At 47.2% G+C, this 17,944-nt stretch overlaps 1 protein-coding gene across 1 annotated transcript in view; it reads right to left on the bottom strand.

Annotated features, from left to right (window-relative positions):
* Positions 1–6,422: 6,422 nt before the first annotated feature.
* The window catches only part of LOC142312809 (uncharacterized), a 30,173-nt gene continuing 18,651 nt past the window's right edge, over positions 6,423–17,944 (bottom strand). Inside the window, exons 3-4 of the mRNA XM_075351793.1 lie at positions 17,336–17,426; positions 6,423–9,488 (exon numbers count right to left, since the gene is read on the bottom strand). Coding sequence (XP_075207908.1) covers positions 8,416–9,488; positions 17,336–17,426 — 1,164 coding nt within the window. The 3' untranslated portion in view covers positions 6,423–8,415. The remainder of the gene's footprint in view (positions 9,489–17,335; positions 17,427–17,944) is intronic.

Below are 17,944 nucleotides of genomic sequence, written 5' to 3'. Positions count from 1 at the left end.
GGGCAGCACATTACAGGACACTACAGGGCAGCACATTACAGGACACTACAGGGCAGCACATTACAGGGCAGCACATTACAGGACACTACAGGGCAGGACACTACAGGGCAGGACACTACAGAACACTACAGGGCAGGACACTACAGGGCAGCACATTACAGGACACTACAGGACAGGACATTACAGGGAAGCACATTACAGGACACTACAGGGCAGCACATTACAGGACACTACAGGGCAGCACATTACAGGGCAGCACATTACAGGACATTACAGGGCAGGACACTACAGGGCAGGACACTACAGAACACTACAGGGCAGGACACTACAGGGCAGCACATTACAGGGCAGCACATTACAGGACACTACAGGACAGGACACTACAGGGCAGCACATTACAGGACACTACAGGGCAGCACATTACAGGACACTACAGGACAGGACACTACAGGGCAGCACATTACAGGACACTACAGGACAGGACACTACAGGGCAGCACATTACAGGACACTACAGGACAGGACACTACAGGGCAGCACATTACAGGACACTACAGGGCAGCACATTACAGGACACTACAGGACAGGACACTACAGGGCAGCACAATACAGGACACTACAGGGCAGGACACTACAGGGCAGGACACTACAGGGCAGCACATTACAGGACACTACAGGACACTACAGGGCAGCACATTACAGGACACTACAGGACAGGACACTACAGGGCAGCACATTACAGGACACTACAGGACAGCACATTACAGGGCAGCACATTACAGGACACTACAGGACAGGACACTACAGGGCAGCACATTACAGGACACTACAGGGCAGCACATTACAGGACACTACAGGACAGAACACTACAGGGCAGCACATTACAGGACACTACAGGACAGGACACTACAGGGCAGCACATTACAGGACACTACAGGACAGGACACTACAGGGCAGCACATTACAGGACACTACAGGGCAGCACATTACAGGACAGCACATTACAGGACACTACAGGGCAGAACACTACAGGGCAGCACATTACAGGACACTACAGGACAGGACACTACAGGGCAGCACATTACAGGACACTACAGGGCAGCACATTACAGGACACTACAGGGCAGGGCACTACAGGACAGGACACTACAGGGCAGCACATTACAGGACACTACAGGACAGGACACTACAGGGCAGCACATTACAGGACACTACAGGGCAGGACACTACAGGGCAGGATACTACAGGACACTACAGGGCAGCACATTACAGGGCACTACAGGACAGGACACTACAGGGCAGCACATTACAGGGCACTACAGGACAGGACACTACAGGGCAGCACATTACAGGACACTACAGGGCAGCACATTACAGGACACTACAGGGCAGGACACTACAGGACACTACAGGGCAGCACACTACAGGGCACTACAGGGCAGGACACTACAGGGCAGCACATTACAGGACACTACAGGACAGGACACTACAGGGCAGCACATTACAGGACACTACAGGACAGGACACTACAGGGCAGCACATTACAGGACACTACAGGACAGCACACTACTGGGCAGCACATTACAGGACACTACAGGGCAGGGCACTACAGGACAGGACACTACAGGGCAGCACATTACAGGACACTACAGGGCAGCACATTACAGGACACTACAGGGCAGGGCACTACAGGACAGGACACTACAGGGCAGCACATTACAGGACACTACAGGACAGGACACTACAGGGCAGCACATTACAGGACACTACAGGGCAGGATACTACAGGACACTACAGGGCAGCACATTACAGGGCACTACAGGACAGGACACTACAGGGCAGCACATTACAGGGCACTACAGGACAGGACACTACAGGGCAGCACATTACAGGACACTACAGGGCAGCACATTACAGGACACTACAGGGCAGGACACTACAGGACACTACAGGGCAGCACACTACAGGGCACTACAGGGCAGGACACTACAGGGCAGCACATTACAGGACACTACAGGACAGGACACTACAGGGCAGCACATTACAGGACACTACAGGGCAGCATATTACAGGACACTACAGGGCAGCACATTACAGGGCAGCACATTACAGGACACTACAGGGCAGCACATTACAGGACACTACAGGGCAGGACACTACAGGACACTACAGGGCAGCACACTACAGGGCACTACAGGGCAGGACACTACAGGGCAGCACATTACAGGACACTACAGGACAGGACACTACAGGGCAGCACATTACAGGACACTACAGGACAGGACACTACAGGGCAGCACATTACAGGACACTACAGGACAGGACACTACAGGGCAGCACATTACAGGACACTACAGGACAGCACACTACTGGGCAGCACATTACAGGACACTACAGGGCAGGACACTACAGGGCAGGACACTACAGGGCAGCACATTACAGGACACTACAGGACAGGACATTACAGGGCAGCACATTACAGGACACTACAGGGCAGCACATTACAGGACACTACAGGGCAGCACATTACAGGGCAGCACATTACAGGACACTACAGGGCAGGACACTACAGGGCAGGACACTACAGAACACTACAGGGCAGGACACTACAGGGCAGCACATTACAGGACACTACAGGACAGGACATTACAGGGAAGCACATTACAGGACACTACAGGGCAGCACATTACAGGACACTACAGGGCAGCACATTACAGGGCAGCACATTACAGGACATTACAGGGCAGGACACTACAGGGCAGGACACTACAGAACACTACAGGGCAGGACACTACAGGGCAGCACATTACAGGGCAGCACATTACAGGACACTACAGGACAGGACACTACAGGGCAGCACATTACAGGACACTACAGGGCAGCACATTACAGGACACTACAGGACAGGACACTACAGGGCAGCACATTACAGGACACTACAGGACAGGACACTACAGGGCAGCACATTACAGGACACTACAGGACAGGACACTACAGGGCAGCACATTACAGGACACTACAGGGCAGCACATTACAGGACACTACAGGACAGGACACTACAGGGCAGCACATTACAGGACACTACAGGGCAGGACACTACAGGGCAGGACACTACAGGGCAGCACATTACAGGACACTACAGGACACTACAGGGCAGCACATTACAGGACACTACAGGACAGGACATTACAGGGCAGCACATTACAGGACACTACAGGACAGGACACTACAGGGCAGCACATTACAGGACACTACAGGGCAGCACATTACAGGACACTACAGGACAGAACACTACAGGGCAGCACATTACAGGACACTACAGGGCAGCACATTACAGGACACTACAGGACAGGACACTACAGGGCAGCACATTACAGGACACTACAGGGCAGCACATTACAGGACAGCACATTACAGGACACTACAGGGCAGAACACTACAGGGCAGCACATTACAGGACACTACAGGACAGGACACTACAGGGCAGCACATTACAGGACACTACAGGGCAGCACATTACAGGACACTACAGGGCAGGGCACTACAGGACAGGACACTACAGGGCAGCACATTACAGGACACTACAGGACAGGACACTACAGGGCAGCACATTACAGGACACTACAGGGCAGGACACTACAGGGCAGGATACTACAGGACACTACAGGGCAGCACATTACAGGGCACTACAGGACAGGACACTACAGGGCAGCACATTACAGGGCACTACAGGACAGGACACTACAGGGCAGCACATTACAGGACACTACAGGGCAGCACATTACAGGACACTACAGGGCAGGACACTACAGGACACTACAGGGCAGCACACTACAGGGCACTACAGGGCAGGACACTACAGGGCAGCACATTACAGGACACTACAGGACAGGACACTACAGGGCAGCACATTACAGGACACTACAGGACAGGACACTACAGGGCAGCACATTACAGGACACTACAGGACAGCACACTACTGGGCAGCACATTACAGGACACTACAGGGCAGGACACTACAGGGCAGGACACTACAGGACACTACAGGGCAGCACACTTCAGGGCACTACAGGGCAGGACACTACAGGGCAGCACATTACAGGACAGGACACTACAGGGCAGCACATTACAGGACACTACAGGACAAGACACTACAGGGCAGCATATTACAGGACACTACAGGGCAGCACATTACAGGGCAGCACATTACAGGACACTACAGGACAGGACACTACAGGGCAGCACATTACAGGACACTACAGGGCAGCACATTACAGGGCAGCACATTACAGGACACTACAGGACAGGACACTACAGGGCAGCACATTACAGGACACTACAGGACAGGACACTACAGGGCAGCACATTACAGGACACTACAGGACAGGACACTACAGGGCAGCACATTACAGGACACTACAGGACAGGACACTACAGGGCAGCACATTACAGGACACTACAGGACAGGACACTACAGGGCAGCACATTACAGGACACTACAGGGCAGGACACTACAGGGCAGGACACTACAGGGCACTACAGGGCAGGACACTACAGGGCAGCACATTACAGGGCAGCACATTACAGGACACTACAGGGCAGCACATTACAGGACACTACAGGGCAGGACACTACAGGGCACTACAGGGCAGGACACTACAGGGCAGCGCACTACAGGGCAGCACACTACACGGCAGCGCACTGCACGGCAGCGCACTGCAGGGCAGGGCACTACAGGGCAGGGCACTACAGGGCAGCGCACTACACTACAGCATTGCAAATAACAGCCCCACATCGGGCTCTGCACCCCACACCACATCGGGCTCTGCACCCCACACCACATCAGGCTCTGCACCGCATACACACACATTGGTCTGTGCACCGCATACACAAACATACATACACACACATCGGGCTGTGCAACACACACACACACCCATAGGGAGTACATACTCACCTGTCATCGGTCCCCGCCGCTCCTGCACGTTCGCGCGCTGTCTGTGCTCTAGACATATCAGCACAGTGGTGACATCACCGCTGTGCTGAAGAGAGCTCAGACAGCGTGCAAGATGAGAAGCTGCGCTGCTTCTCATCAGCACTTTCAAATGTACCGGCATCGGTGATCTGTGATGCCGGTATATTTGAATGTGTGATCCTGAGCAGGGGGGCCGGTGCTGGAGCTGACACCATGGCAGCTGACACCATGGCAGCCGCCGCTAGGTCACGGACCCCCACAGCAGTGCAGGGGGAGGTGCGGGGTAATGTGTGGGAGGGTGCAGGGAGGGGGGCGGGGCTCATCGCACTGTACAGCCCAGCAGGGAGGCGACATGCTGTTTCCACATTTGCGTGTCAACATGGCCCTGCCCATGTAGACATGAAATGACCGGAAGCAGCAAAATCGCGGCAGGAGCGGTCACATGACCACTCTGAGCCGGGGGAGAGGGGCTGACAGCAGGGCAGGTAAGTGGTCTCTATCTACTTACCTGTCCCAATGTAGCCCAATAGGGAAATAATAAAAAAAAAGCAAATTAAGCCGGATAACCCCTTTAAGTGTCCCGTCCTGTATGCTGATAGCGCGGTTCCGATGTGGGGCTAGCCGAAGACTTTGGCCCCGGATTCTATGTGCTATTTGGCTCCAGGAAAATGTGACAGGTCTGGTGGCTTTCAAGCCAGTTCCTGTGACCCTTGCAAAATTGGTAGATAACTTAAAGTATATCTGCCTTGGGGTCTGTACCCCGAAGAGTCGGTCCTGTGGAAGCAGCCGCCTGCTTCACCCCAGTGACCGTGTGTAGACTCCTTGGCTCATGGAGCTGCTGTCCAGCACGTCCACTCAGCTGTGTCTGCAGCTACACTCCCCATTGCGTGTGTTGTCGGTTCAGGAAGCTGTTGCCCCCAGCCGCGGCCACCATTGCGTGTGTTGTCGGTTCAGGAAGCTGTTGCCCCCAGCCACTGCCACCGGCTGGTTCACTACTCTCACTAGGTCAACCTGTTTCCCTCCCGTGTGCTCCTAACTTCCCCTGATGGCTGCCTATCCCTGACCTTGGGTCCCGGTTCAGTGGATCCGGGGAGCCCCTGGTGCGGAGGCATCCTATAAACCCAAACTGATATAGTGACCCCCTACTTTAACCCGACCCTTGCCCAGTCCCCACTGGGGAGAGCAACCTTACCGTGCAAGTGTGTGTTTTTGTGGTGTAACTGGCATCGACCTTCGTTAGACCCAGGATAGGTACTACACCCCAAGTAAGGTGCAGTACCCTGTGGCGCCTGAAGCCGCAGGGGCGCCACAAACACACATGGGAAAACTGCTGTAGGACGATTATTGTTTCTTACACATAAATTGATAACATTTAGATGGATTCAGACGACCCTACGACAAAACTTGATTAACAAAGTCATTACTACAGGACGGTATGAGAAGGGGATTTATTCTAAAAGAAACTCTGGAGCCAAAAATGAGAAAATCTGGGCCCCGGGGCTGGAGACTTCGGGCTTCCAGCGTGTCAGTACGAGACGGGGTCTTTGTCCCTGGAGCTTCTCTACTCGGTATAATGAGACTCACTGATCTTATTCATATAAAAAGCGTCTGAGTAAAATAGAAACTGCCTAAATATGAGGAGCTTGTCTGATCTAGAAGTCATTGTATAAAGAGCTATGGAGACAGCGCTATTCTTCTGTATAACATATGTGATGTCGCTGTAGCCCTAGTATTTCTGTACATGTTGTCTCTGTATATTCTTACACAAGCATTATGGATTGGGAAACCGTGGAAATGGAAGAGGGGCATTTTACTGTAATTTTTGTTAAAAAAATCATTAATATGATACTTCATCCCACCATTTTTGTTGTGCACTCAAAATAAAATTTGGAGTTTAAAAAAGAATTAAAAATCATAGAAAATGTAATCAAGGACCTCGTGTGGAGAAATAAACAGCCGTGGAAAGGAAAGAAAAGGACAAAGAGGTCATACTGTCTACATTAAAAATTAAAAAAAAAACCAGAAGATAAGCTTAAATTGTTATGTCAGGCCTTACAGAGTTATAATGGATATACAGCACTTTTGGGGAAAACATAGCAAACAGTTAAAGCTTTGTTTGTGAGAAATTGCAGTAATAAGAGTATTGTATCCAAGATATTTAAGGCCATAATGAGGGAACAGGTTGGGCGACCTCTGCTCCTATTCCTCCTTATTACTCCTATGATTCATGTGATACGGTCAAGGCCTCCAGTACTAGACGCAGCAAAGCAACCCCACAGCATTATGGATCCTCCACCATGCTTAGAGGTTGTTAGGGTGTTATTTTCCTTAAAAGCTTCATTGCACCATCTACAAACAAACTGTTGCTTTGCAATGCCTAAAAGGTCTATTTTTGTATCATATAACCACAGAACATTTTCCCGGAAGGAGTGCAGTTTCTCAATATACTTTTGGCAAAGATCAGTCTTTCCTTTTTATGTTTTTTCTTCAGCAATGGTTCCTTCCTTGGCTTTGCCCAAAAAGCTCTGCTTGGTTTAGTATGTGGCGTATGGTACTTGTTGAAACCATTATCCGAGAATGTTCCAAGTTGTCCTTCAGGTCTTTGAATGTTTGACAAGGTGGTTTTTCCTCTATTTGCACCAACCTTCAAATACATCTCTTGTAAATTTTCCTCTCTTCCCCATGCCCAGGGAGGCTCTTGATGGTTTCATGCTTGGCAATCTTCTTAATAACATTGCACACTGTTGAAACTGGGATACCAAGGTCTTTGGAGATGGCCTTACACCCTTTGGAAGTCTTGTGTTTGCAATTAATAGCAGTTTTGATGTCCTCAGACAGCTCCTTTGTCTTCACCATTGTGAGAAAAGAACAGGGCCTAATATGTGGCTTTTTAAAATACTAAAGTCATTATTCATTGGCTAATTCATGTCACATGGGCACTGACAATTTATCACAGGTGATTCTCATTTGAAATTTACCACAGGCGAGTCAAAATTTGTATCCATACCAATTTAATGTAAAGGGTGCCGATACCAGTGTCACAACAGCTTTATGTTTTTTAACTTTTCCTTCCCATTGTTTTATGTTTTAAATTGTTGTTTATCATTTTCTCTTTTGTATTTAACATGAGTGCTCTATACAAAAAAGCTGTTTCACTTGATTTATTTTTTTCAGGAGATATTCCACATTATGTACTTCAACTTCTTGGGTGTCAATAATGATGAGCAAGCCTTAATATGATTTCTCCCCATGTGAATTTTTTTTAGTGGTAAACAAATTATAAATTTCAATTAAACCATTTCTCACCTTCTAGGTATGATAATGGCTTCAACCATTGTGAGTTTTGTGATGTTTAAAATGATGCACTTGTGTAAAGTATTTCCTTCATTCTAATCACAAGGGTTTCGCCCCTGTATGATGTCTTTGGTGTTTAGCAAAATTTTATTGATCTGCAAAACATTTCTCACATTCTGAACATGAAAATGGCTTCACCTGTGTGTGATTTCTATGATGTATAACAAAATTTGATTTATTTGCAAAATATTTCCCGCATTCTGAACATGAAAAGGGTTTCTCCCCTGTGTGAATTCTTTTGTGTTTAGCAAGAGTTGATTGACCTGCAAAACGTTTCCCGCATTCTGAACATGAAAAGGGTTTCTCCCCTGTGTGAATTCTTTTGTGTTTAGCAAGAGTTGTTTGACCAGCAAAACGTTTCCCACATTCTGAACATGAAAAAGGTTTCTCTCCTGTGTGAGTTCTCTGATGCATAACTAGATTGGATTTATGTACAAAACATGTCCCACATTCTGCACATGAAAAAGGCTTCTCCCCTGTGTGAATTCTTTTATGTTTAGCAAGAGTTGATTGAACTGCAAAACGTTTCCCACATTCTGAACATGAAAAAGGTTTCTCTCCTGTGTGAGTTCTCTGATGCATAATAAGATTGGATTTACGTACAAAACATGTCCCACATTCTGCACATGAAAATGGCTTCTCCCCTGTGTGAGTTCTCTGGTGTCTAACAAGATGTGATTTACATGCAAAACATTTCCCACATTCTGAACATGAAAAAGGCTTTTCCCCTGTGTGAGTTCTCTGATGTGTAACAAGATGTGATTTTTGGTTAAAACATTTCCCACATTCTGAACATAAATATGGCTTCTTTTCTGTGTGAGTTCTCTGGAACATAACAGACTCTGAAGAAAATCTTTTCTCCCCTCTGTGAATTTTTTTATGGATTTTTCCATATTCTGAAGTTGAAAACAGCTTCTTTGCTGTAAGAGCACTTTGATTTGTAATGCCTATTTTGTGACTTTTATTTTTCTTAATAGACTGTGATAAATCAGAAGATTGGACTTGTTTAAAAGAATCAAATGATAGATCTTTGCTGTGAAGGGATGATGGTGTATCTGGAATAGAGGCATTCACTTCAGTTATATCTTGTGTGATATCAAGGTCATCTGATTTAAAAATTGAAGATGTCAGTTGTGCCTCTAATCTCCTCGTACAGACATCTGCCAAGAACAAAAATTATTTTTAATAATATATTCAAAGTTAAGGATATAAATTTATAAAATAGCTTGTAATGCCGTTACTGGCATCCCCACAGTTTTACCTTCCCGGCCGTCCAATGGTGGCTTCCATGTCCACAGTCCCTGCCACAGTCTTTCAGGACCTACAATATGCCAGGCAGGTCTCCTGGGAGTGTGCTTAAATCATTTGTGCTCCTCTTACTAAAGGGTCAGTGTACCCTAACCCAGCCTCTCAACTTATGTCTAAGAGGCACTAGGAATTTAAGGCATCCTCCCTCTATGAGAGGTGCTTGGGCAACGTGGTCTATCCTTAGATACGGGTTGCTAGTTGTCAGTTTCTGTTCTATTTGCTGAGTCTTAGGCTATATGCGCATGCTGATGTTTTTGCATATCTCAAAAAATCTTAATTACTTACCAGTAATGGGATTTTCAGAAGCCCATGACAGCACCACCTGAGAGATAGATTCCGCCCACATCAGGACAGGAAACCCACTGATAAAAAGGCGGTACCTCTCCTCCACATCAGTAGGTTTACAGAGCCAGAGAGGACCAACAAAACACAAACAAAAATGTTAATCACACCACCACCAAAGGAATACACCATTAACTCTAACTCTCCCCGAAGGGTGCCCATAACCAGTGAATAGGGGGGGAACTAAGGGTGCTGTCATGGGCTTCTGAAAATCCCATTACCGGTAAGTAATTAAGATTTTTCCCTTTCGCCCATGACAGCACCACCTGAGAGATTCTAGAGACCAATCACCTTAGGGAGGGACCACCGCCTGTAATACCCGTCTACCAAGAAGGGTCGGCCGTGGAGAACAAGTCAAGTCTATAGTGACAGAAAAAAGTAGAGGAAGAGGACCAAGTGGCGGCCCTGCATATATGATCAATAGACATTAGTTTCCATCAGGACAGGAAACCAAACTGATGTGGAGGAGAGGTACCGCCTTTTTATCAGTGGGTTTCCTCTCCTGATGTGGGCGGAACCTATCTCTTAGGTGGTGCTGTCATGGGCGAAGGGGAAAACGCTGCGTTTCTGGACAGAAAAAACACAAAAAAAACCGCACCCGCGGCAAAAACGCATCGGTAAAAACGCTGCGTTTTTTATTGCGTTTTTGGCTGTGTTTTGCTGAGTTTTTGATCACTGCGTTTTGCTGCGTTTTTCCAATGCATTGCATGGGTGGAAAACGCAGAAAAGAATTGACATATTCAGGTGTTTTTTCACCTTAAAAACACGGCTTAAAAAAAAGCAGGTTGCGGACAGCAAAAAGAAAAAGTCCTAGACTTTGCTGGGGAAGCAAAGTCATGCAGTTTTAAGCTCAAAAACACACCACAAAAACACGGTAAAAAAACACAACGTGCGCACATAGCCTTATGCTGTGTGTTTGAACAGGTGTCTGTATCCTGGTATCCGCTGTGCCCAGGAAATATGCTGCATGTATCTGTATCACCTGTGCCTGCCGTATCTGCTGTACCTGTCGTTTCAGCTGTCAAATCTGCTTAGGCCAGATGTCAAATCTGCACCCAACCACATCAGTGACTGTCAGTATCCAATCCCCGCTGCTGCAGTACCAGGACTCCCCGGAGTAGCACCTGGCATCTACCTTCCAACAAAAGCCTAATCTCACCATCAAAGGCTCTAGTGAAGCTGACGTAGCCGCTTAGATACACCCCTCCTGGTTGAGACGATACTGCAGTCCAGTGGGCCCACTCCCATTTGCACCGGCAAGCATAACAGTTTGCCCAGGCCATGGCTCCCACTATCTCCAGAACTCCTCAGCTCGCAGGTATGCAGCAAGAGAACGTCCATCAATGGGAACAAAAAGACCGGATCCTGATCAGTGGCTATGTCAGTGGACACCCGTTTGCAAGCCTTCTGACCAGCACAAACCTATCCTCATCAGCAGAGGCTCTAGTGAAGATGAGGTAGTTGCTTAGTTATGCACTTTCTGCTTGATTCAGTGCTGTGGCCCAGTGGGTCACTCTCGCTTGCACACGTGTGTATAACATAGCTAAAGAAATTACAAGTTATATAAATTGTAATTACCGTATTTTTAGGACTATAAGACGCACCAGACCATAAGACGCACCCTGGTTTTAGAGGAGGAAAATAGGAAAATAAAATTTTACGCAAAAAATGTGGTCATGACACACTGTTATGGGGCGATAATCTGCTGCTGACACTGTTATGGGGGTAATGTCCCCAAATTCTCTACTAGGGTACCCCATCCTGGTAATGATCCTCCTGCCTTGTATATATATATATATGTCCCTCATACTGGTATAGCCCCATCTTGCTATATACTGCCATCCTGGTATGTGCCCCCATCCTGGTATGTGCTCCCATCCTGCTATATACGCCATCATCCTGCTATATACGCCATCATCCTGCTAATATACCCCCCATCATCCTGCTATATATGTCATCATCCTGCTCATATACCCCCAATCATCCTGCTCATATATCCGCCATCATCCTGCTCATATATCCCCCATCATCCTGCTCATATATCCCCCATCATCCTCCTGATATACCCCCATCATCCTGCTATATGTCCTGCATCCTGTGGCACACAGAAAAAAAATAAACGTTCATACTCCCCTTTCCTCGCTCCACGCAGCATCGCTCCTCCTCCTGTCTGTGCCGGCAGTGCTGTGGGAGCCGGCCACGATCCCTGCAGCATCGAGATGTCCTCCTGTCTGTGCCGGCGCGGCTGTGGGGACACATGCACACAGCGATGACGTCATCGCGGTGAGCACCGCTAGTCTCCACACAGCGCGGCCGGCAGACAGGAGGACATCGCGATGCTGCAGGGATTGTGGCCGGCTCCCACAACGCTGTCAGCAGACAGAAGGACATCGTGGTGCTGCAGGGGAACGGTGAGTACACTGATTCACTGCACCTCGTGCTGATGATGACGCGCGGAGGGCAGTGAATACAGCCGCACATGATCACTCCAGGCTGTAGTTGCCAGGGGTGATCACGGCCGGCTCTTTACTATGCGCGCACCTCTCGCCCATCACCCCACCCACCTGTCAGCACCGGCTTAAGCGCTGAGAGATGGGCGGGAGGATGGGCGTGCATATGTAAGGAGCGGGCCCACGTGGTCACGGCAGACGCTGCTGCTGCCTGCTCGTGCCCCCGATGACCCGCTCCATCACAGCACCCTCATTCCCAGCAGCCATGCCCTACATTCAGACCATAAAACGCTCCCCCCACTATCCCCCAACATTTGGGGGGAAAAGAAGTGCGTCTTATAGTCCAAAAAATACGGTATTTATACAAGAAAACCATTTACAATCTCACAGTAGTCCTCAGAGCAGGAACCAGTAGGCCATGATGTTCAACCCTCTATATTCATTTTGCTTCTCATATATTGGAATAATAAGCCATCAAATAATATTTTGTAGGATAAAATTATACCAAACTGCTTCTCTATCAGTGGAAAAATGGAGGATTTCCACAATGGTTGTAGCTGAAAGACACTTGATAACAAAGAGACATGGCTTCTTAATCCAATCCAGCAAATCCCAAAGCCAAATATCCTAGATGCTTCTCAGCCTTGCAGTGTACCCAGACACTGCTACTATCCACATGTCTGGCATTGCCACAGGGAAGAACCCACATAAATATTCACAGTTTGTCTCGTGGAGCACAAGCCGGGTGCTATGTGTTGGCCACTAAAATGGTAGATTTGCAATTTTCACTCTGCAACATCCACTCCATGCTAATTTCCAGAGTCATTTAGTCTAAAGCAGAATATGGTAAATGCTATTTACTGACTATATGTTGTGGCTTCACTATTTGTTTTAAGAGCATCAAATGCAATGTTTGATCACTTCTAATTCTTTTACATTTTTGGAGAATTTCAGTTGTTTTTAAATAAATGCAAAACAAATGAACCTTACATTACAGCTAATAAAGTAGAATATGCCACTCAGACACTGGGATCAGATTCAGCATTACAAAGGTGTTATCATGTAAAGTGACAGATGTCAGATTGGAGAAATGGGGCCTGGATAGGAGCAGAAACTGGCTGCAGTGGAAAGCCATGAAATAAGAGCGGCTTTGGTACTAACTACTATAGAGGGAGGGGAGCCAGCACGATCTCAAAATGGCATGCATCATATAAAAAGTGCTAATTCACGGATTTATTCCAACTGTACTATAATAAAAAAATTAGATTTTTAGCAAATAATTGAACAATTTTTTGAGCCACCCCTGCCACGTCACGGCAAAGCTCAATAGGGGGATCCTACACTATATTATGTATTTCATGTGCCATGCGGCCTCCTAGATAAAATTAAAAGCAGAACCTAATGGAGCACACATACCTGTAAACTGTATATAACCGCTTCCATGTTGCAAAAGAGGTAATAATGGATAAAGGGCAGCCCAGGTCCCAGCATGTGGAGCAAGCTCTACACATACCAGGACTATATCAGAACTGACCTTCCCAGTGCCAGACAGCAACCATTGATAAAGGCGGAAATGAAATACATAATATAGAGTAGAACCCCCCCTATTGAGATTTGCTGTGACGTTGGCAGGGGTAGCTCAAAAAATTGATCAGTTATTTGCTAAAAATCTCATTTTATTATAGTACAGTTGGAATAAATCCGTGAATTAGCAATTTTTACATGATGCATGGATTTCAGATCATGCTGGCTCCCCTTTCTCTGTTACAACCACTATAGAGATAACTGTGACTATAGACAATAACATCTACTAAAATGACCGCCGACAGCCTTCACCGTCAGTGATTTAGTAACTAGAGGTCACACATCTGGAATAATTACAGTATATGGCTCGGGGGCTCTCGGCAATCCAGACTATTGTAGGGGCCAATATCTTCTGTCAGATGGGTTTCCTGAAGAAATATTAGACATGCTCCAGTACAATAGTGACACATGCAAAGAATATAAAATCAGGACAGGGATACACCCTAATAGCAGCAATACAGGGGACAGTACAAGTAAAACCATATATAACCATAGTAAAACCATATATAATACTATGAAAAAACAATATAGTGCATGGAATAGTAAAATACAGGGCCTATGGAGAACTGAAACTGTATTAAGTGTGCCAGTGCAAAAAGAATCCCCAAAATACACTGTGAATATCAACATATGTAAGGTCTAAGGGACAATCGTAAAATAAACGCAATGATATAATAGCAAGTGGGTATTAAATGAATACCTTAGTAGATGGTCAAAATATTCTGCAAGCTGTTGACCCCGACGTATGTTTCGTCTGCAAGTAACTTGCTCGGGGGGTGCTATTTCTTTTTTTATGTAATTTTCAATAAAAATGTGATATTTTATTCATATATTTTGGTTGTATCACTATTTTCGTTTTGGTGGTTCTGCCTACACCTCTTGGGGAATTTTTTATTTGCACATTCACTTACTGTGACTAAAAACAGAGTTTTTGATTTTTGATGCTTGAGTACAAGTTTTTTTATAGTGAACATTTGTGGAATTCTAAACAAACAAAATATCTTTCAGGCTCTTGAAGGTAAAAATATCAGAACTTTGTGTTAATTACTTTCCTTTTTTTCATTCTAATTATATTGTGGAAATCACGTGGGTGGGCTGACCGGCTGTACCCTCTATGGGATAATTCAACCCTATCAGCACATTCAGCAGAAGGGACAGAAGAAAGATCCATCAATAAGATGCCAAAATACTAGGAAGATGGATTCATTGTTCTAAATGTGAGAAACAATAGGAATCTTGTATTTATGATACTTATTAATGGCGAATAAAAATATAATAAATGATATTACAAAGCAAGCTTTCCAGTCTACTGAGGTCTCTTTATCAACTACAAGATTATTATTTTGTTTCTCCCACTGAGAGCAATCAATGTTTATTCATCTGGTGAACACGGCACCAAACTAAAGGTCCAGTCACACTAAGCAACTTACCAGCGATCCCAACAACGATAGGGATCGCTGGTAAGTTGCTAGGAGGTTGCTGGTGAGATGTCACACTGCGACGCTCCAGCGATCCCACCAGCAACCTGACCTGGCAGGGATCGCTGGAGCGTCGCTACACAAGTTGCTGGTGAGCTCACCAGCAACCAGTGTCCCAGCCCCCAGCCAGCAGCGCCGCGTGGAAGATGCTGCGCTTGGTAACTAAGGTAAATATCGGGTAACCAACCCGATATTTACCTTGGTTACCACCGCACGCAGCTACACGTGCAGAGAGCAGGGAGCAGCGCACACTGAGCGCTGGCTCCCTGCTCTCCTAGTTACAGCACACATCGGGTTAATTAACCCGATGTGTGCTGCAGCTAAATGTGCACAGAGCAGGGAGCAGCGCACACTGAGCGCTGGCTCCTTGCTCTCCTAGTTACAGCACACATCGGGTTAATTAACCCGATGTGTGCTGCAGCTACATGTGCACAGAGCAGGGAGCAGCGCACACTGAGCGCTGGCTCCTTGCTCTCCTAGTTACAGCACACATCGGGTTAATTAACCCGATGTGTGCTGCAGCTAAATGTGCACAGAGCAGGGAGCAGCGCACAATGCTTAGCGCTGGCTCCTTGCTCTCCTAGTTACAGCACACATCGGGTTAATTAACCCGATGTGTGCTGCAGCTACATGTGCACAGAGCAGGAGCCGGCACTGACAGTGAGAGCGGCGGAGGCTGGTAACAAAGGTAAATATCGGGTAACCAGGGACAGGGCTTCTTGGTTACCCGATGTTTACATTGGATACCACCCTCCGCAGAAGTCGGCTCCTGCTGCCTGCACATTTAGTTGTTGCTGTCTCGCTGTCACACACAGCGATCTGTGCTTCACAGCGGGACAGCAACAACTAAAAAATGGCCCAGGACATTCAGCAACAACCAACGACCTCACAGCAGGGGCCAGGTTGTTGCTGGATGTCACACACAGCAACATCGCTAGCAACGTCACAAAAGTTGTTCGTTAGCAGCGATGTTGCTAGCGATGTTGCTTAGTGTGACGGGGCCTTAAGAATCTAGGAGGTCACCAGCATCATTACCCTCCGCTTTCTCTTAGGGGTCCACCATACTGATACTACAGGGGTTCCTTGGGATATTCTCTCATCTACCTAAAGACTCTTGGTTCCTCAAAGAAACTTTGATAGCACCCCTCCTTGGTGCACTAGTTCATGTTTTTCTGACACACGGCCAGTATGCACTTTTGCTATTTATTGCTTGTATATTCTTGTTCACCTGAGGTTAATTGAATGTGTCCTCATCATTGTTTGTTCTACATGTTTGTTTTTTAATGATTTTCAATAAAGATTATATACTTTTATTTGGCTTGGTCACTCACGTCTTTATAGGTTTTTATTATTGAATGAGTGTAGCTATCTTTACTTTTTGGTCATTTATTGGTTCTTAAAAAATGGCCCAGGACATTCAGCAACAACCAACGACCTCACAGCAGGGGCCAGGTTGTTGCTGGATGTCACACACAGCAACATCGCTAGCAACGTCACAAAAGTTGTTCGTTAGCAGCGATGTTGCTAGCGATGTTGCTTAGTGTGACGGGGCCTTAAGAATCTAGGAGGTCACCAGCATCATTACCCTCCGCTTTCTCTTAGGGGTCCACCATACTGATTAGATTCTTCTTCCCATGATTTTCTAAGTTGTTTGCACATTCTACGTACACGGTCATTTGGCTTTGCAGATAGGAAATCTGGGCAGCTTGGGTGGAGGAGCATGTGGTGGTCTAGCAGCAGAATGGTGACCATTTTCTCTGGCCGGACTACAACCCTGATAAAGCAGCCACAGCCGGTGACTGAGAAGAATCTGTGACTTCTCTGCATTTAGTGGTCACTACTCACCTGGGCGGTTATCTGTAGGAATCTCCTCTTTACTCCGCTCATCACCCCTCACATATGTCTCTGTAGTATTAATATGGGGCAGATCGTCACCCTGAAACAAATATTGTAAAAGTCACAGACAGATGGAGAAGTCCCATCTATGATCAGCTCTAATCCTGCCATCTCCACCGCTCTCATTACACAAGTATAATGTGGCGCCCCTGACCTGGTCAGGCACCACTGAGTACTGCACCCATGCTGGGGACAGTACAAGACAGGTAATCCAGAAGGCTGACCGGGGTGTGGTACACAGGCGCATAGTGATCAGGTCTCACACATGTACCTTTGAGAGGACCCCTGGGGATCCCAGGAGGGGGAAAAGCCTTCACCTTCACTGGAATAGTGGAGGGGGCCAAAAGCCTCCATCTCCTCTCAAGGGGTGTGGTAAGAGAGTCTGGTTGCTAGGTGGCGTAGGCAAGAACAGGAGAGGAGGGGCAGTGAGCCAGAGCAGTGTAGAGTTCAGGGAGCTCGAGTGAGGAGCAGATCCCTGGGGCTGTGCAGTCTGACAGCGCCCGCGCAGTGGCTACTGACGGGGGAGAACGGTCAACTAGGAGTGCTACCCGAAATCCA

Source organism: Anomaloglossus baeobatrachus, chromosome 5, assembly GCF_048569485.1.
Source record: "Anomaloglossus baeobatrachus isolate aAnoBae1 chromosome 5, aAnoBae1.hap1, whole genome shotgun sequence".
Classification (NCBI taxonomy): Eukaryota; Metazoa; Chordata; class Amphibia; order Anura; family Aromobatidae; genus Anomaloglossus; species Anomaloglossus baeobatrachus.
Note: the sequence above shows the minus strand (reverse complement) of the source record. Positions and strands in the feature narration are given on the sequence as shown.